We start from the raw sequence: 19,845 nt of genomic DNA on the forward strand, positions 1-19,845 counted from the left end.
TCCACCTCCAGGGAGGCCCTTTGTCTTATCAATTATTAAGAGGTACGTTGACATCTCCCACTATGATTGGGATTTGTCTATTTGTCCTTGCAGTTTGGGGGATTTTCACTTTTATTGACTATGAGATTACGCTATTAGGTTCATACAAACCTAGAACTGGGTTATTTGTATTTAATAAATAGAATCTTTTATCATAACAGAGTCCAGCTTCATCTCTAGCAATGCTTTATGTCTTACAGCATACTCCATGTGTTATTAATATTCCAGTTTCCTCGTACCCAGTTTGACACGGTATGACTTTTATATCTTTTTCCATCCTTTTACGTTGAACCTTTCCATACATTTTTGTTGTTTTTGAGGTAACAATGGTTTAGAACACTGTATATGATTTAGGTTCACACCTCTTCAGATGTATGTTACCACACCTCCAAGCACCTATAATCTTCACCACAGACCATTGGGATCCCTGCCTCCTTTAATCTCCACCCCCACAATCCCACTCCAGTAGCCTCAATTCTGCAGTCTTATTTCTAAGATTATTTTTATCTGTTGCTTTGCTTTGTTTCTCTATATTCTATATTCCACATAAGAAATGAAATCATCTGGTATTTGTCATCTCCCCTGGACTTATTTCACTTAGCATAATCCCTTCCAGCTCTATCCATGTGGCAAATGGCAAGATTTCATCCTTTTTTTTTTTTTTTTTTTTTTTATAGCTGAGTAGCAGTCCATTGTATATATATATATATCCACTACATCTTCCTGGTCCACGTCCCTGTCATTGGGCACTCGAAACTCTTATGTTTTAGATGTCTCCTAAAAACAGCACATATTTGGGTTTTACTTCATTATTAGCCAGTCTGGCGGCCTTTATCTTTTAATTGGAGTATTTAGTCAATTTGTCTTAACACAGTTATTGATATATTTGGGGTTAATATAGTAAACCATATATTGTAAATATAAGCCATAATATAAACCATATTTAATACATTAAACCCCTATTCCTAAACACTTTCTGTTCCACCTATTCTGTTTTCCTTTTTCTTTTCTTTACCGCCTTAGTATGGATTGAACATTTAAAAAATACTCTATTTCCCACAACTCAATTAGTTTGGCTATTATACAATCTTTCACTACTCTAAGTGGTTTCTCAACAGATTACAACATGAATCTTTCACTCACCAAAGTTTAATATCATTAATTGGCTTTTTTCTTTTCAGACAATGCAAGTATTAGGACTTCCATTTACTCTCTCAATTTTATATGGCATTGTTGTATATATTAATTCTGTATATATTTGAGACTCTCCTCAAGATTACAAGATCATCACTATCTTATGCAATCAGTATTAATCCATTAATATTAATTAATCCATATTTATACATCTAGTCACCATTTAATTGTTCTTTCCTTCCTGCATCTCTGAGCTTCCACGAAAGATCACATGTCTCTTAGCTAAAAAGAACACCCTTTAATATTCCTCTAAAGCAGGTGTGTTGGTGATAAATTTAGTTTTTCCTCATTGGAGAATATCTATTTCATCTTAACCTTAAGGAATATTTTTGGTAGGCATAAAGCCATAAGCTGATAATGATTTCCCCCACATCCTTTATACTAGTGTATTGTTTCCACCATTTCTAATAAGTTACCTGACATTTTAACTGTTGCTCCTAATCAGCTTTTCCCCCTATAGTTGCTTTTAAGATTTTTCTATTTGTCTCTGTTTTTTAGCAGCTGTATTATGATGAGTTTAGGTGTGGATCTCCTTTAAGTTATTGCTGATGGAGTTTGTAGTTTCTTGCATTTGTGGCTTGATGTCTTTCATTAGTTTGAAAAAATTTCAGGCATTTTATCTTCTACCTCATTGTCTCTCTCCTCTTCTTTGAGGTTTCTTCTCACATCTTCTTTGTTGATATTCAGAATGTTGTCCATGGGTCACCAGCAATGTTACCTGGGAGCATGTTAGAAATGCAAAATCTCAGGTTCCACCCTAGACCTACTAAATCAGAATCTGAATTTTAACATGCCCCCAAGTGACTTGTCTGCACAGTAAAGTTTGAAATTTCTGCTCTATGTCTCTTGTTTTTTTTTGCTCTTGATTCATCTGTCTTTCTGTCCATTGGGTATGTCCTTCTGACCTATCTTTCACTTTACTAGTTATCTCTTCAGTGTCTAGCTGGTTATTAGACCTATCCACTGCATTCTTAATTTCAAGTGTTAGTAGTTTTTCTTTATAGATTTTTCCATTTGTTGGTTTAAAATTCTCTTACAAATTCAGTCTTGTTAAGAATGATTTTGATCAAGTCCATATTTAATAAAACCCATGTTGTGAGTTTAAGACCTTGCGGGTCTCTCTTTTTTTTTTTTTTTGGTCTGTTTTATCCCTGTTGACTTTTGTTCATTTGTCCCTATTATTTTTCATTGTGTGTCAAATATAGTATTGGCAAAGTTGTTTGTAGAAATAATATGAGGCCTCAGATAATATAATCTTCCTAAGGAGAAAGTTCATGTTTGCTTCTGATGGGCACCTGAAATCATGGGCACTTCCAACCTGGGGTCACCTGGATCTCATATCCAGGATCTGAAGCTGAGTGGTCACTTTTGGTTCACTTTTAACCCTAGAGTGATATCCTTCTCAGCTCAAAGTGAGGGTGTTCATCAGATAGATCCGCATACCCTTGTCTTCCTAGTGGTGCTCAGCTCTCAGCCACTGCCCCAGCTTCAGCAAGTGTCCCTTAGGGTAAGACCTGTTCCAAGTGCCAGGCTCACCTCCTGGGCCTCCAGTCTTGTTTGGATCCTGGCCCAGTAGTTCTCTCCTGCCAGCTGTCTGATCCTTCCAGAAGGTGTTTTAAAAACATTCCTATCAAGATTTTGTGGTGAGGGTGGTTTTGGGTTATCTAATCCACCATTACTACAAGTAGAGATCCTCTGATATGTTCCTCTTGTTTCCTCTGCTCTCTTCACCCTCACACACCTAGCACACACCTTCCTCTGCTCTGCCAAGAAGCCCACAGATACTAACAGGTCTCTGACACTAGTCCTTGTCCCCAACCCCGTGATCAATTAGCGCCCCCCCCCCCACTTCACAGTTTACTTTTCTAAAACAATGGCCTAGTTGAGTCTCTTCCTGAATGAAAGATCTTTAAAGTGGTCTAAAATCCAATTCAACATTGCACTCTGAGGGCAGGTGGTGAGGTCTGACATTCATTGGGGAGGTGAAGAGTCTGCAAGAGTTTGCAGTGGATGAACTGAGTCCAGTCATGCCAACCTGAAATCTATCTCAGAGTGAGAGAGTTGGAGTTAAGAAATGAGTTCGAATTTATCTATGTGCATTTCTCTTGTTATTATTTTTGCTTTAAGTTCCTTGATAATGTTTTTCTTTGGAAAAAAAAAAAAAGCAAAATCCTAAGGGGTAGAGTTATGTAGAGTCACAGTGTCTTCAGTTCGGGACAGCAGCCCAAGGTCCATGGCAGAACAAGAACTGGAAGATGGACCAGTCAGCTGAGTGACCACTGTTATGACTGCCACTGAGTCGGAGCAGTTGGTGTGTTGGCAACGTTGTCTGCTACCCACCTGCCATCATTCCTTTCTATTCCTGGCCAACAGAGTCTCTCTTTAGTTCAGGTGCCCATGCTCCTCCACCCTACAGGAAAGGTCGTCTCCCTCACCTACACCAGTGGATTACCATATTGGGGTAAATCAGCCATGACCATTCCTTTTCCCTTTTGGTGATTGGATTAGCTAGGGGCATGTTACTCCACTTTTCCCAATGGAAAAGGAGGAAGTTTCTGGAAAGAAAGCTTTCTTTCATGACCAAGAGAGGCACACCCCTAGAAGAGACCGCCTCTCTTGCTCTGAACTCTGTTTTGTCTGGTGTGAGGCCTGGAGCTGCAGTCACCTGGACATCCTGGGAGGAACTGCTGATGTGTTGAGGATGGTAGAGTAGAGAGAGGGAAGCCACTGAGTTAACCAACCCCAGAGCTCAGCTAGTGGTGCTCAGCTCTCAGTCACTGCCCCAGTTTCAGCGAGTATCTCAAGACTCGTCTCAAGACTCAAGGTTTCTTGTTAGGTGTGGCTATAAGTGTGCTTTTGCTTAAATCTTTTTAAAAAAATTATATTACTTAAAGCCAAAGTTTCCTAACCGACACTAATGGTAGGATGGAAAGTATTGAGGATACAGAGGCCAGAGAGCCTTGATTTGCCACTTGTTACCCGAGTGACCTGCAGCAAGTTGCTTTAGCTCTCAGGCCTCGGTTTTCATACCTCTAATATCAAAGTAATAATGATTTCATAAATCTAGTGGGTGGGTTAAATCATGCTTATGATAGCACCTCATTTATAAGTGATGATGGCTGTTCTGGATGAGACCTGACAGTGGGTCCCTTCTGGCTGGCTACCCTTTGGGGACACCGATCCTTCAGGGGCATCTGGATCCACTGGAAGCAGTCACTTTATTGCCAGCATCTTGGTAGCCACAGAACAATTACTGCTGGCTAGCACATGACATTTAGAGGGGTTTTACAACTGTCTTGCTTAACAACTTGATGAGGTAGCACTATCCCCATTTGTCACAGGCAAACTGAGGCTCAGAAAGGTTAAATGACTTGCCAATAAATGACAGGGCTGGGCATGCACTTCCATGGGATTTTCCAGTGTCCCCCCTGTGGCTCTGTGTAGGCTTTCTAGGGAGGAGAGTTGAGAGATCCCTGCAGGGAGGGACTGTGCCCCAAGACCTTTGGGTTCCCTTGCAGGGCCATGCTGTCGTCAGATAAATATGTGGAGGTGCTTATGGTTCAGACTTTGTCTCAGAATAGGACATGAGTTGTCTCCCCAGGTCATTATCAGAGACCAGGGAGGTGCCTGTGTGTATGACCCTGAGGCCCTGGAAGGGCCAGACTCCAGTGCCATTACTGTCGGTCTCACCCCAGAGCAGGTGGCTCTGCCAGGAGCTCTCCCAGGTGATCTTGACTCAGGGATTAAGGAAAAGTAGGCCAGGCAGGTTGGTAAATATTTAATTGCTTAGAGCTAAAGGGAGGGGGGAGGGCTAACCTGATGGGAAGGGAGGGCTTAGGGAGAGTGGGGAGCATAAGCTGAGCTGGAGCTGGCCCAGCCCCCACATTCTGGACCACACTGGAAACCATCATCACCTTTAGCCCCAGTTGCTTCTTTTCAAGTATTCTAACCCTTCCAACCCTCTGCTAAATTGTTTCAATAGGACCTAGATGGAGGGTCTCGGTAGCCTTTGAAGAGATGGAGGCTGAGTGGGAAAGAAACCATAATATCTGTGATGACTGTAGCACCAGCCAATCTGTACACGAACAGCTCTGATAATAAAATAGTGCCAGCTCAGAACCTCGAGAGCCAACTAAGCGGTGAGGTGGGTGGAGCGAGGAAGAAGGCACAAGGGGCTGGAGGCAGGAGCCGGAGCTGCTCCAGGGCACATGAGGCACGTCCTGCATGCGAGCTCCTTGTGGACGAAGCCCTGGAGTTGCGGCTCCCAGCCTGGCTGCTCTGACTTAGCTCCCAGCCTCCCCTCTGCCCTGATCCCTTTGTCATTCTACCCTTGAGCTTTGGCTGCTTAGCTCTGGTTTCCCTCCCATGAAGAGGGGCTTCATGGGATGTCCCCAAAGGGTATATAGCCCCTTTCCCCCTGGAAAGGCCCTGGCACACCAGGGTCTAGGCCTGCCCATTCTGGGACCTTTGCAGGGTGACCGCCAAGTTCCTAAGGCAGAAGTATGGGGTGATGCTCCTGATTTCCCCTATCCCAACCCTCTGTATCCAGAAGAAACCAGGCTGAACCCTGGGGATGGGTGGGGGGTGGTGGTATGTGTGTGTGTGTGTGTGTGTGTGTGTGTGCAGCTGCCACAGAAAGGCTTCTGTGGGGGTAGGGGTGGGAAGAGAGGCTTCATCCGGCTCTCAGCCCATGCTGCTCATATGTCCACGCGTGAGCCACAGACCTATGCTCTCCCAGGGCCAGGCCCAGAGTACACAAAGCCACCCTACAGCAAATCAGAGGGACAGCAGGAAAAATGGCTCTGTCCTCACCCTTCTCCTGGGGAGGGGCGAGCAGAGGGTGGCTCAAGGACAGAGCTCAGCACCAGGCTGCGGGGCACCAGACCGGCAGGCAGAGCAGACTCACCGTCCTCCTTGGTCTGGATGTAGAGCACGCCACTGCGCACGCCGTCCCCCGCCTGGGTGTAGGCCAGCACCTGCACGCTGTAGTTGGTGAACTTCTCCATGCCGCGCAGCTCCACCCGCTCCCGCGTGGTGGTGATGTTCTGCATCTCGCCCCACTCTGCGGGAGACAGCGGTCTAAGCGCAGCCCAGCCTGGCCAGGTCCCAGCCCCCAGCCCGGGGCCCTGGCCTCCTTCCCTTCGCCAGCCTGGGCATCCGTCTGGCCCACTCCCCTGGGCTCAGACCTTCACTCCATGGGGATGGATTTGGGGTACTGCCCCGCAGTCACATCACTTCCCAAGTGACCTACCCAAGGTGAAAGGCATCAGCCCCAGAAGACCTTGAACCAACTTCAACTTGGTATTCATCCTTTTGAATACCTCCATGTTTCCATCTTTCCAAGCAACAATTCTCTTTTGTCCACCCAACGCCCTCTCCAGGAGTGGCTGGGACTGGAGCACGGGACTGTCAGCCGCCATGAGCCTCGCCACCCCAGTGCCTCCTTGGGCTCGCAGGTCTCCCTAGACAGTATACCCACCCGGGGGCCTATTGACAGTGCTCGCACCAGGCTGCCCCGGATCCTGGCCCTCAGGAGTTAAGGGTCAGGGTAGTCCATTACCTTCTCCCCACCACTGAGGACACCCTCCCTGCAGAGAACCTGCGGGGGGAAGAGAGGGAAGGGCTGGCAGGGCCACAGCCAGAAAGGGCCAGGCTTTCCTCAGGCTCAGCACCTACCACTCCAGCTCTGCCAAGGAACTTGCCGTAGACTCTGAAAGAGCTTAGGGAGAGGCTCCCACAGGAGGGCCAGGGTCTTAGAAGGAGGAAGCGCGACAGCTTCCTGAGCTGACAGCTCTCCCACTGGGACACTGGCCGAGGATGGGCCTTATCAGAGGTGAGTGCCTGCAAACCCACCCCGGCCCTTGGCACAGCAAGGGTCTGTGGCCGGCCAAGGGCTCGGCCAGGGGAGGGCAGCAGCCTGCCAGGCTTAGCTGGAGAGAAGGCTGTGCCCATCTTGGGATGGTCAGGGTGGGGATGAAGTCTCGGAGGGGAAACTTCAGCAGCACCTCCCTTTCCCAGCAGGTCAGAAAACAGCGTAGACCTGCCCAGAGGAGACCCGAGAAGGGGTGGTCTTTGGAGATGACAGAGGCCCGTGCTGGCCTCATGGGAAAGGGGCTGGGCTCGGAAGCCCAAAGGCTTAAAAAGGAGGAAGCAAGTTCTGGAAAATGCAGGGTGACCCTTACCGTGCTCAGCAAAAAACCTGTGGGGCTGTGTTTGGGCAGCTCACAGCATGAGAACCCGGGGGGTCTTCCTGGACCACACCCCATGCTCCAGGTCTCTTGCCTTGGCAGGGGTCGGAGAGGCAGGAGCAGGGAATGGCGTCTCCTGTGGGTAGCATGTCTGAGCACATTCCTGGCTAGGGGAGCTGACCTGCAGCTTGCGCAGCTGCAGACTGTGAGGTTTCTGTGACACCAGGGGCAGGGTCTTGGTGGGTTTGTGGGGGCCACACAGCCTGTGTGGACTGGTGCATCCCACGGGAAGGACGACATCCAAAGGGCTGAGCCACTGTCTTGGTTTTTCCCTAGCTACCATTCTTGCCTCCAGCTCCACTGTCTCCTTCCTCGAAGTCCTGGGTGGCTCATCTGCACAGATCCCCTGGGGACCTGCTTTTGGGGACCCTGCTTCTCCTCCTGGCCCTCAAGCCTAGGTGGTAAATGATTCCTGCTGGTCCCAGGAGCCCCACTGCTCCTAGCGCCTGAAAGTAGCCCCCTCATTAGACTCTCTGTAATGGCCCATTTTGTGCCAACTGCTCCTGCTGGGACCCTGGCAGATATGACAGAAAGGCCTAATATCTACACTTACATTACAAGAGCAAATATGCCTCTACTGCCCTCAGCCACTCGCAAGCCTACTACTGTCTAGGAGCAGCTGCTGTCACCCTGCCCAGAGGTGAGCCTGTTGGCCACCACCCACTGGCCCCTGAGAGGGGGCTGCACTTCCCTGCACATCCCACGGGGATGCTCAGCTCTAATGAAGCGTGGATGCAGATCCCCGCTGACCTTGTGCCTCTTGCCCCCAGACCAGCTTCTGTTGCCAGCAGACTCACCCCCATCAACGTAGAGGGACCAGAAGATGACCCGATAGCCTTTGAGGACGCCATTGAGGGTGCTGCGTGGGGGTTCTGACCAGGAGATGACGGCCACATCGGACGTGATGGACAGAGCCCGGACGTTCTCGGGGGGCTGGCTGGGCACTGCATGGACAGGGGAGAACCGAAGGGCCCGGTCAGGGAGGCACAATGCAAGGTGCACACATCCTGTTGCTCAGACAGAGGCACTTGAGTCAGACAAGCAGGGCCTCCCCACTCAGCGCTGCTCGTGTTTGGGCTGGGCTGGCATAGAAGCAGACGTCTTTACCCGCTTGCTCCTTGCTCTCTGGATGGCACATTGCTAGTCCTGGGGGACTGGGGGACAAAGAGGGACTGGGAGACAAAGGGGTGAAGACTGGGGGACAAAGGAGTGAACTCGGGGACTCCACCAGTGGGCACCAACAACAGCCCAGCAGGCTCCGTCTGCAGAAGTAACAGAACCTGGATGGCCCCCAACTGGCCCAGCAGGTGTCTGCGCCTGACGGCCTTATCTGATGGCTGCCAGCCCTTCTGTTGTGCATCTGACCTGAGGGTCCGAGTCACAGGGTCTGCTTTTAGGGAGCTTTGTCCTTGTGCCAAGAGAGGAAGGAAGAGAAGGGGACCCCAAAGAACTCCAACAAATAGGAAAAGAGTTTCTACCCACAACTTCAGGGCATTTGTGCACGGGACCAGGCCAAGATGCCTCAGAAGATGGGAAAACACCCTCTGAGGCCAGCTTAGGTGGACCATCTGCCTGTAAACCTCTCCCTTTGGGAACTATCTTTGAGCCTAAGACCTGCCCTCCTGGCTTGGCCCTGGTGCACCCTGACCTTTTTGAGATGACAGATGATGGGGACATCAGGGTCCAGCATCACCTCGGCTAAGGAGAACTTGGGTGGCCCTTCCTGCTGGAGCCGGGCAAAGGGAAGTCATTCCTTAGCACACTTGACTCTGAGTGGGAGAGAGGAGGCACAGGCTGGATGGAAGGTAATTAGATCCCACTGCCCCACAAGAGGCAACTCTAATTTTTATGAGCATTTAAATGATAATACATCATCCTAACGATCCTCTTTGAGAATGATTATTGTTTCATATTACTTAGGTGTAAAAATATAAGCACCATGTAATTAGGGACCCAGTGTAATAAACTAATACAGATCGCCCGTTCGAACAAAATGAAGGTAATATAATTATGGAAAAGACACTATTGCTAAAGCAGGGGCCCTTGAATACCCCAGGAGGAGTGCTAATATTGCCAGGAAACGATCAGGATCTGACAGGCTAACGAGGGCCTTAATTAAGTATGAAAAACTGCTGAGCAAATATGGCTGGAAACTTTCTTCCCCTCTCCTCCTTTGTTTTAAAAATGACTCCATAGCCCATGCCGATGTCTCAATGTCTCGCTGTTGGAAATTCCAACCCCCTTCACCCCATAGCAGGGGAGCTGGGGTCCCGATGGAGGCCAAGGGCAGGGACGCCTGGCTGTGTCCTGGCATGGCCGTGGGGGGATGGGAGCTCAGCCCTGGGTGGGGCATGCTGGTGAGGACTTGGGGCAGCTACACCCCCTGGATGGGCCTGCAGGGAGCATCCTGCACCCAGCCTCTTAGAGCTCATCCAGTCTTGCTCCCAAGCCAAAGGCTAACAACAAAAGGTGACATAGAAAGATACAGATTCGGGTCAGGCCTGGGTTTTGTTCTGAGCTCTGTTCTTTACTATATAGGCTACTTGGGACAGGTTATGGGACCCCGCTAGTCTTAGCTACCTTCATGGGTAATGACCTAGCTGGCAGTGCGGTGGTTCTCACAGGTGCTCCCTGCACCCACAGCACCAGTGTTGCTTGGGGATTTATTCAAAATGCAAAGTCTCGGCCTCCATCCAGAACTCCTGCAGCAGAAGCTCTGGGGGTGGGCCTTGCAATCTCTTCCCAGCCCTTTAGGAGATCCTGTTGCACGCTCAGGTTAGGGAACCACTGTGTTATAGCTCTGCTCGGGGTTAGCACTGGTGGCACTAAGAGATGACAAGCTCATCTTCCTCAACGTGTGGCCAGCATCATGGAGGGGAAGGTGCCAGTGGGAGCAGGGGTGAGGGGCTGGGGATCAGAATTTTTATAGCTCCCCTGATAATTCTAATGTGTACCCTAAATGAAGAACCATCCGTATGAGCTAATCTAGTCTTAGGAGTTTCTGACCTGAGTGTGTGCATTTTCTCCCTCCCAAGGGTGTGCGCATTTTCAGAGGACCAAGCAGGGAGAGGCCGTTGTTTAAGCTAAAGGAATGACTATCTAATGATGAAATGCTGGTACTCTGAACAGCAATGCCTCGTGCTCCCAGAGTGGTCAGTTCCTTCCCTCTGTTGGGGGCAGGATAAGATTCAGCAACAGGTTTTAATCTCGGACCCTGGCTTGTTTCGGGAGCATGAAGGAAGCTTGAGATAATGTTGTTGGGCGACTGTGACAATGCCCCCCAAAGTCCTGTCTCTGGGGTGGGGCATTGAGGGCCATGTTGCCTCTCTCAGCAACCCCCCGACCCACCCCTGCCCTCTGCAGGTGCCCTTACCATCCTCCAGGGTGGTGGCATTTATCTCGCTGGACGAAGGCCCAGTGCCTGCCCGATTGAAGGCCTGGACCACTACCCCGTATTGGGCGAACTTCTTGAGGTTGTCCAGTGTGTAGACCTCGCTGTCCCCAGTGGCCTTCATCTCCACGATGCTGTACTGCCCATTGCTGCCAGGGCTGTTCTCTCTGTAGCCGATCTGGTAGCCCCGGATGACGCCGTTCTGCAGCTCCTTCTTGGGCGCCTGTGAGGATGGGGTGAGAGGGAGAGGAGATGGCACGGTGACACTCAGATAACATGCTTAAAGTTCAAGTCAGACAAGGCACTCCTCTGCTCTCAGCCCTTCAAAGGCTCCAGCTCACTGGGAGTTACAGAACCACGTGATCTGACCCCCACAGCCTCTCAGACCCCCACTCCTCTGCCTGTGTTCAGCATGCAGCTTCCCTGCTGTCCACACCTGGCGCGTCCTGACTCTCCTGGGACAGCTTCTCACCTCTGCAGCACTCGTGCTGAAATGCCCCCTTCCTAATGAGGCCTGCCTGAGGCTGCCCTCCACGGTCTAGTACGCCTTCCATTTCTCCCGGCTTTATTTTGCCTATAGCGCTGAGCCACCTGACTTTGCCTGTGCTTTACTTGTGCGTCTGATTGTCCGCATCAGAATGGAAGCACCACAGGATGAGCAGTGTTGTTTTATTTACTTCTTGACTCTGCATGTCTAGAATGGCGCCTGGCAATGCGTGCTTATTGAATGGATGGGCGGATGGATGGATGGATGGATGGATGAAAAGGGATACCATTTGGCATGGACTAAGGGGCCTGGGAGAAATAGGACAGCAGACTAAAAGTAACTGAAAAGGGAGGTGGGCAATTAGTTTGAGTAAAAAGAGATCCCTGAGAGACCCTGAGTATGGCCATTATCAAATAATGGAAAATGAGGCCTCCCTGGTGAGACAAGGGGTTAAGACACAACCTATGAAGCTATCTGCAGCCACTGCAGCATGAATTCGATCCCCTGGCCGGGCAGCTACCCACATGGTGCAGCAGACCTCTCCTGTCTCGCCTGCTGCTCCCCTCAGCAGTGTATTTCAGCAGTCTGCCTGTTCTGTTCCCTGCTCTGTCTCTGGTGGATCCTCTCACCCCCCCCAAACACTTATGGCCTGTACCCCAGTTCTTGTATATATAAATAAATATTTAAAAAAAATGAAAAATGACAAGTGTTGGCAAGGATGTGGAGACACTGGAATCCTTGCGCACTGCTTGCGGGAATGGAAAACTCTTTGGTGGCTCCTCAAAACATTAAATAAAGAATTACCATGGGATTCAGCAATTCCACTCCTTGGCATAAATACCAAAAGACTGAAAATAGGATATCTGTGTACCCATGTTCAGAACAGCGTTACTCATAATAGCCAAAAGGTGGAGGCAACCCAAGTGTCTGTTGATGGATGACTGGTTAAACAAAATATGTCCTAGACATGCAGTGAAATAGGACTTAGCCTTAAAAAAACCTGACATTCCAACGCATGCTCCAACATGGATGCGCCTTGAAAGCATGCAAAGTGAAATAAGCCAGACACGTGAGGACACACATCATATGATGCAACTTCTATGAGGTGCTTGAAAGAGGCAAATTGTCAGAGACAGAAGGTCGAATGGCAGCGCTGGGGCTGGGATGGGTGTTGCGCCAGCGCAGTTTCCGTCTGGATCAGGACAAAGCTCGGGGGACGGTGGTGATGCTCACATGGCACGTGAGAACACTCACCGCCACTGCAATGGGCATGGAAACGTGGTTAAAATGGTCCATTGTATGGGGACAATGAAAATTGTCCCCAAGATGAAAATTCATACACTGTGCAAAAATGAAAAATGATGTAAAAAATATATAAAAAAATGGTCCATTGTATGTCAATAAAATGGTTTGTACATTTTACTGCAATGAAAAAAATTGTCCTTGACTCTGGCGTCCAGCCCCTCTTGGTGCCTGCAGCTGGACTGGCTTGGACATCACACTAGGGTCTGTGTTGAGGGCGAAGTGGCCCCTAGACACAGGGACAGAGACAGGCAAGGACATGTGGGGACAAGGCATGTTCTAGGGCCTGAGTAAGGTTGGGGTTAGAGAAGGTGGATCCCAGGTGCCAGGGGAGTGGAGAAAACCCATCGGCATCAATCTGGGGGCAGGAAACATACCTTCACCCCAAGTTTGAACTCTGAGACACAATGAACATGACCCTCTTACACACACACACACACACACACACACACACACACACACACACACACACACCCTCACTATCTCTCCTCACATCAGAACCACAGCGCACACATCAGGCCGGCCAAAGCAAACTGCCTCCTCCACACACCATAGGGGCAACCACATGCGGACCCACAAATAGAAACGGGCCCCTCTACTGAGCATGCCTGCCCATTTATAAATCGAGAAAGAGCTCTCACCCCAGCACATATAAAAACAGCTTGAATCAGGGCTTTAAAGACAATGAAGTTAATTTAAAAGCCCACCTTTTATTGTACTAAAAAAGAGTGAGATCCAAAACAATTAAGTTAGTAAAACAGCACCACTGTTTTTTTTTAATTCAATGAATGTTTTAAATGAACTGCTTTTTAAAGCTCACTGTTAACTCAATAAAATGAAGTTTTTAATTTAACATAATTGTTCTGAACTCACTAAATAGGTGTGTGTGTATTTAATTGATTTGACTTTTTGTTAATGCCTGAAAAATGTCTCTCTGAGCTTGGGCAGTCCTGTCGGCTACTTTGTAAGGATGCACATTTTTGCACGTGGGGCTTGTACCTGCAGACACGTGTCTATGCACACCAGCACAGGCCTCTATTAGAAGCAGACATACTGGTACGAATCTGCTAGCCTTGTGTCACACTGCCACCGGCTCTCCTATGGCACACACCCGTTCACACTGACACACTGACATATATGTCATTACTGAATGGCACACTCGCCTACACACCTGAGTCATTTACACCATGAAATATACCTGTGAACAGTCCCACCCTCCCTTCGTTCACACTGATATGTGCTGTGTACTGACGGAGGCTTGGATCAGTGTCCAGGCACATCTGCTTCACACACACACACACACACAATACACACACTTACACATATACGCATATATGTACACACATATACATACACATATACATAACACATATGCATACCTATATAGGTATGTTTTCACATATCTATACAAATCTTAACAGATCTTCCTGCCCTACCTCCTTTCTTTTCTGCCCCCATCTCTCCTCTCTCTTCCTCTCTCTCTCCCTCCTCCCCACTGCCCCCAACAGGACACTCAGGATTTAAATCAATCTTAACAATATTTCTCTGAAGCATTAAGAAATCAATAGGGCTGATTGCAAATTTATGTCATAAAGCAGAGACGATCCATTTCGTGGAAAGAGTGTTAAAATGAAGTGACTTATCTTTCAAGTGAATCTTTATTTTTCATTAATCTGTTTCTTGGTGTTAAAAAAAAAAATCCCCAGAGAAGTCAGCCCCAAATTTATTGACAGGCTGGTTCATTCTGAAGTTCTAAGTTTCTAATCAATTTTATTTTTCATGATGAGACTTTGGAGAAATAAATCTGATTCTAAATTTTTATCGACCTCCTGGTCAGAGCTGTGTAGCCTAATGTCTCAGTCTTTCCCACACTTATTCATTCCCTGCCCCCACCTCCTGGCTTCCTCTGTGTGTTCCTAGGAGATGGGTCCAGAGCTGGGATGCAGACAAGATTTGGGACTTGGACTCTGGGCTTCATCCCCAGTTTCCAAGGAGGCCAGATCTGAATCTAGAGGTGAACTATCACTCCAGGCATTCACCAGGTGGCTGGTCCCCAGGAAGGACCAAGTGTCCGGCCCTGGGCCACGGTCGTCCCTCCCGGGAGGAAGGAACCAGGCCCACGCACGTGGATGTGCACATGTGTGTCTGTGTGCAGCCTTTTCAGGGAAAATATCTCTAGGCCCTTCTGAACTTCTCCCATTTTCAAGTCCATCTTTCTGAAGATCCCGGAAGGAAGACTAAAGCTCATGGTTTGTCCTGCCAGGAGCTAGAGAGAATGCCAGTGGACATTTGACCCCACATGTAGGTGAGGTGCCCTCCCCACCCACCCAGCAGCCGAACATGGACAAGGCCTATGAGAGCCCCCTGCTGTCATCCCTCAGGCAGGGGCTGTGGTGGGGACTGGGCAGGGGCTTCAGACTGAGTGTGTTCAGTCTTGCACCTGTCACTTCTGAATGGTCATGGCCGACCCACCTCACACGGCCTCGTTGATGGATGGGGATGAAAGTGCCTCTTCTGGCCACCCCAGAGGTACAGGATTCAGATGAGAGGGGTAAGGGGACACTTGGAGAGTGGAAAGGGCAGTGCAGCAGGCAGCCTGTCTGTGCTTTTTGCAGGGATGTTGTGACAGGGCCAGGGTTACCCAAAAAAGCCTTTGTTGGTCCTTCACAAAATTATTCTTATGTTTCTCTGCCCAGCTGTGAAACATCCTCTAAGAATTTCCTTAAGTGACAGACTCTTCAGACACCTCTAGGTCTGATAGGTCCCTTAGAAATGGGCGTGACACATACCAGTCTGTTTTCTCTGCAGTGACCCCTAAGCCTGACCTGGCGCGAGAGCGGGAAGTTACTTTCATCCTGACTTTATAGAGGGAGGAAACAGACCTGACAAGACCAAGGCTCCTCTCCTCATGAGAAGATACAGATGGCATCACTCCACCTCCGGTTCTCGATCCTGTCATCTCCCATTACCCACGGAACCCCCTTGAGACTTTCTACAAAATCAAACCCCACTTGGGTTTGGAGGACAGATGAGTGTGATGGGAAACCATGCCCCTCCATGGCACTGTGCAGTTCTTTGCCCCACCCTGGGCATAGGCCTCTAGCTGAGAGCCAGGGTGGAGAGGGTCCTCCTCTAGCCTTCCCTCCAACCTTATTGGACCTAGGAAACAACCAGGCATGGGTGTTATAAAGGATCAGAGCCTAGAAAGCCCAAGGGGCTTTATCCCTAAGCTCAGCACGAAGGAGGCAAGGAGGCAGTAGAGCAGAAATGCCTTTGACCTCACTTACCTTCCAGGTTACTTGGATGCTCTGTGAGGTCACTGGCTGCAAGGTGACATCCATGGGGGGCCCATCAGGAGCTGGGGGAGGGGGAGAAATATTATGAATCAAGTCTTGGGAGAGGAAAGAGGTCTATGTTCTCACTCCCATCCTCCTGAGTGGGGGGACTGCTGGAGCTCATCTGCAGAAGCAGAAGCTTTGTTCGAGACCCCTGAAATGACCACAGGGGTTACAAACCCTCTTAATTCTCTGTAATTTGCTGAAAATATAGCAAACAATGATAACACTATACTATTCCACATTCAGCAAGGTGGTAATATGTTTTTACCAGGTTTGCTAATATAAAGTGTAGATAAAAGTGTGTATAGTGACAGATACTCCTACACATTGATCATGGAAGAGAAACTGGTGCAACACTTTGGAAAACATTGTGTATTTTTTTTTTGTCATTAAAAGTAAAGTATACCCATCTAATGAGTTTGCTTACATCCTCTAGAGACACCCAATAGCCTGTGTGCTAGCATAGAAATATAAAACTGATCACAGCTCCAAACTACTAGCAGTTAATACATTCACTTATAATAGAATAGACAAATAGACAGTAGTAGAACCATGAAGTGGAATACTATACAACACAGAAAAATGCACAAACAATACAGCTATACTAATAATATGAAGCTCACAAAAATAATGATCAAAACAAGCAAGACATAAAAGAATACAGGAAATATGACTACATGAATAGATACTATTGGATAATAGGTAGAACTAAACCATATGGTATATGTGCACATGTAATAGTATAAAAAAAAGCAAGAAAGTTAGAATATTGGTTATGTTGGGAGGAGGGATAGAGTTATGATTTGGAAGGTGCAGAGGGAGGACCTCTGGCATCCTGGTTATTAATAAAGGGAATTGGTTATACTAACTTTTTACTACCATTATTTGTGAAACTGCATATATATGTACTTTTTAGAATCATTTTATAAGAGAAAACACAGCAAGAGAAGCCTTGTTTAAGCTCCCAGGAAAGCTCCAGGACAAAGGCTTCAGAAAATTCAGGGCATGCGTACCCTATTCTTTGTAGCTCTACCGGATTGGTCCTTCCCAGACAGGCAAGGGGCTGGGAAGTGGGTAGAACCAAGGATAGCTCCCTGAAGTCCAGCACTTAGAACACCACCTTGTGAAGGTCAGAGGAACTTCCAATGATCCACGGCAGCCACAAATACTTTGGGATCTCTTTTCCTGTCCTCTATTTGCAAGCCCGCTGGTGGAGAGTGTGGGTGAGGGACCCAGATGTCGCTGGCTCCTGAGCCCATGGGCAGAGGCAGCAGGTAAGACACTCACCAGCCTCCTCAGTGCTGATGGTGAGTTCCTTGCTCGGCTCGCTGCGGCCAATTTTGTTGAAGGAGTACATGCGGATGCTGTACACAGACGCTGGGTGCAAGTCCACGATGTTGGCCTGGTTGATGGTGGGGGAGATGTTGCGTGTGGACTGCTTGAAGTCCCAGGAATCTAGAGAGAGAAAGCCTATTGGAAACCATAGCCAGGAAATCTCCAGGACCCCTCCCCAGCCTCAAGCATCAGCACGTCCCCAACTTTGATGCTCAGAAGAGGTCCGCAGGCCTTGAGACCTTCACAGAGAGTACAAGGGGGCTGTTCCATGAAGCTCAGAGAAACCAAGGGGTACCTAGGGGTGAGGGGGCAGCAAACACACTGAAGGGAGAGTCAACCTGACTCCTCTGCCTGGGCCAGCTTGTGAGCTCAAACCCTAGGCAGCGGTGGGAGTTCTCAATGTCCCTTCCAAGTTTACCATTTGCTTGCTGTACCTGGTGCCACCATTCCCCCCTGACTGGCCAGTGCCCTTCTCTCTGGCCTCTCAACTCCTTTATCGACCTGTTCTGACTGAAGCACCCCATCTACACAGGTGCGGTTGCCGAGGGGGAAGCCAGGGCTCCTCCCTGCTTCTCCTTTGTGTCTCTGTATTTCCTCCCCTGCTCCACCCGTTTGGTGCAGGCCTTGAGTGTCACTTGGAAGGACAGAGCAGTGCCAGAGCTCCCAGCCCAATCGCCGCCCCTTTCTCTCATCAGCAAGAGAATGATCTGAGTCTTTATGCTCAGGCCAACAAAGGGATTCATGAGTTCCTGATTTATCCAAGGGGACTGGCAGCCCATCTAGGGTTAATGTTGACAAAATTGTAGAATGTGAACAGACCGGCTAAATTCCACCCAGGGATACTGTCAGCAGCCTGCATCCAGGAGGACACAGTCATTCATTCATGCAGTTTTGCTGTGCCCCTCCCAAGGGATTCCAGAGCAAAGTGGGGAGGGGCTGCAATTGCCACAACGCCTCATCCAGCACCTTCCAAGCCCAGACTTCGTAACCAGGGTATTCACACTCCACTTTGAAAAGAAAAAAGGCAAAGCACAAGCCAATGGTAGGACTTAAAACTCTTCCCAGGGTACTCCTGGTGTCACTCTTCAGTCTCATTCTCCATGCCTTTTAAATCCACTCTAGAGGATCCTGAAAATTTTTGGTAGAGAAGATTCAATTGTATTCATGACCACTTGATCCTTAAATCAGGAAAGCAGGTTAGCACATCCTAGAAAGGTTTTCAGGAAGGCTTTTGTTGTTGTTGTTCAGCTAATGCCTGGTAAGCAAAGGAGAATTGGTTCCCCAGAAGGGAGTATCCCATACCCCCCAGATTCTGGTTAGTTGAGTTCATTTAAGCAGTGCAGGTGCAGCTTCCATGCAGGGCATTGGCCCAGCTCCCCACCTGCAGTTTTGCATTTAATTCTTTGGTTTCATGAGCCACAGTCACAAATGGCAAACTGTGCTGCTCAGAAATGTATTATTTTCTTCTTGTCTTTTAAAACACTCCAGCCACCTGAGGGGTCACACTGTGGCTGGCAGGCTAAGGATTGCAAGGATGCAGCTCCTCTCTGCTGTGGGCATCTCTTTGGTTTGGGAGGGAATGATCTAGCAATGCAGGGGCAGGTGCTGTCTCTCTCCCTGTGGCATCCTGGGAGCTTCTGCCAGCTGGTGCATCATGCCTGGTGTCTTCACGTTTACAGGAGAGGACAGTGACCAGGAGTCTGCATTGATTTTTGGTGAGTGCAGGCAAAGGGAAGAGAGCAACACGATGTGTTTAAAAACAGAAGAGATAAGGAGATGGGGTGCTAAGAGCTATCAAGCACCTGTGATGTGCCAGGTGTGGGGCCGGACCAAAGTAAATGTTCACCATTTAATCCTCACACCCTCCTGTGACATCAACATCACAGCTCCCAGGTCTAGGTGACCCCGTGACTAAGTCCAATTTCTCAGGTGTGCTCAGCAGTCACACCTCTCACTGCTGAGACCCACTTCCTGGATAAAACACTTTTTGGCTTTCCTCTCATCGCCAGGGCTATTTCTTCTGTGTCTGCCTTTCAGGGCATCCTATCTACTCTACCATTAATGGTTAGAGTCCCCCAAGGCTCCGTCCTGGGCTCGCCTCCTCTCGAGCCATACACTGCCCCAGCCATGGCTGCTATTTCCACTGATACACAGAGAGACCACAGGCCTCTATCCGGCCTCGACTTCTCTGATCCAGACTCTTTTTTTTTTTTTTTTAAGATTTATTTATTTATTTATACAAGCACTGGGTACAGTCAGAAGTGCGCAGGAGGGTGAGAGGATTCACCAGAGCCAGAGCAGGGAACAGAACAGGCAGACTGACGATGTACACTGCTGAGGGGAGCAGTGGGTGAGACAGGAGAGGTCTGTTGCGCCATGTGGGACCCTCGCTGGTGGCCGGGGATTGAACTGGTGCTGCAGAGGCTGTGGGCAGCTTCGCAGCCCAGCGCTCAATTGCTGCGCCACCAAGGGAGGCCCTGATCCAGACTCTTGTAGTTAACCGCTCACTTG

The 19,845-nt window shown here is 48.8% G+C and overlaps 1 protein-coding gene across 2 annotated transcripts in view; it reads right to left on the reverse strand.

Annotated features, from left to right (window-relative positions):
- Positions 1 to 19,845, reverse strand: part of DSCAML1 (DS cell adhesion molecule like 1) — a gene marked incomplete at its 3' end in the record, with an annotated part of 305,163 nt that overhangs the window by 19,395 nt on the left and 265,923 nt on the right. For both annotated transcript variants that reach the window (XM_084251220.1, XM_084251219.1), the window contains exons 15-19: positions 17,287 to 17,454; positions 15,949 to 16,019; positions 10,855 to 11,095; positions 8,279 to 8,425; positions 6,140 to 6,295 (exon numbers count right to left, since the gene is read on the reverse strand). In XM_084251220.1, the coding sequence (XP_084107346.1) occupies positions 6,140 to 6,295; positions 8,279 to 8,425; positions 10,855 to 11,095; positions 15,949 to 16,019; positions 17,287 to 17,454 (783 nt within the window). The remainder of the gene's footprint in view (positions 1 to 6,139; positions 6,296 to 8,278; positions 8,426 to 10,854; positions 11,096 to 15,948; positions 16,020 to 17,286; positions 17,455 to 19,845) is intronic.

Source organism: Talpa europaea (assembly GCF_964194135.1).
Source record: "Talpa europaea genome assembly, chromosome: 12".
Lineage (NCBI taxonomy): Eukaryota > Metazoa > Chordata > Mammalia > Eulipotyphla > Talpidae > Talpa > Talpa europaea.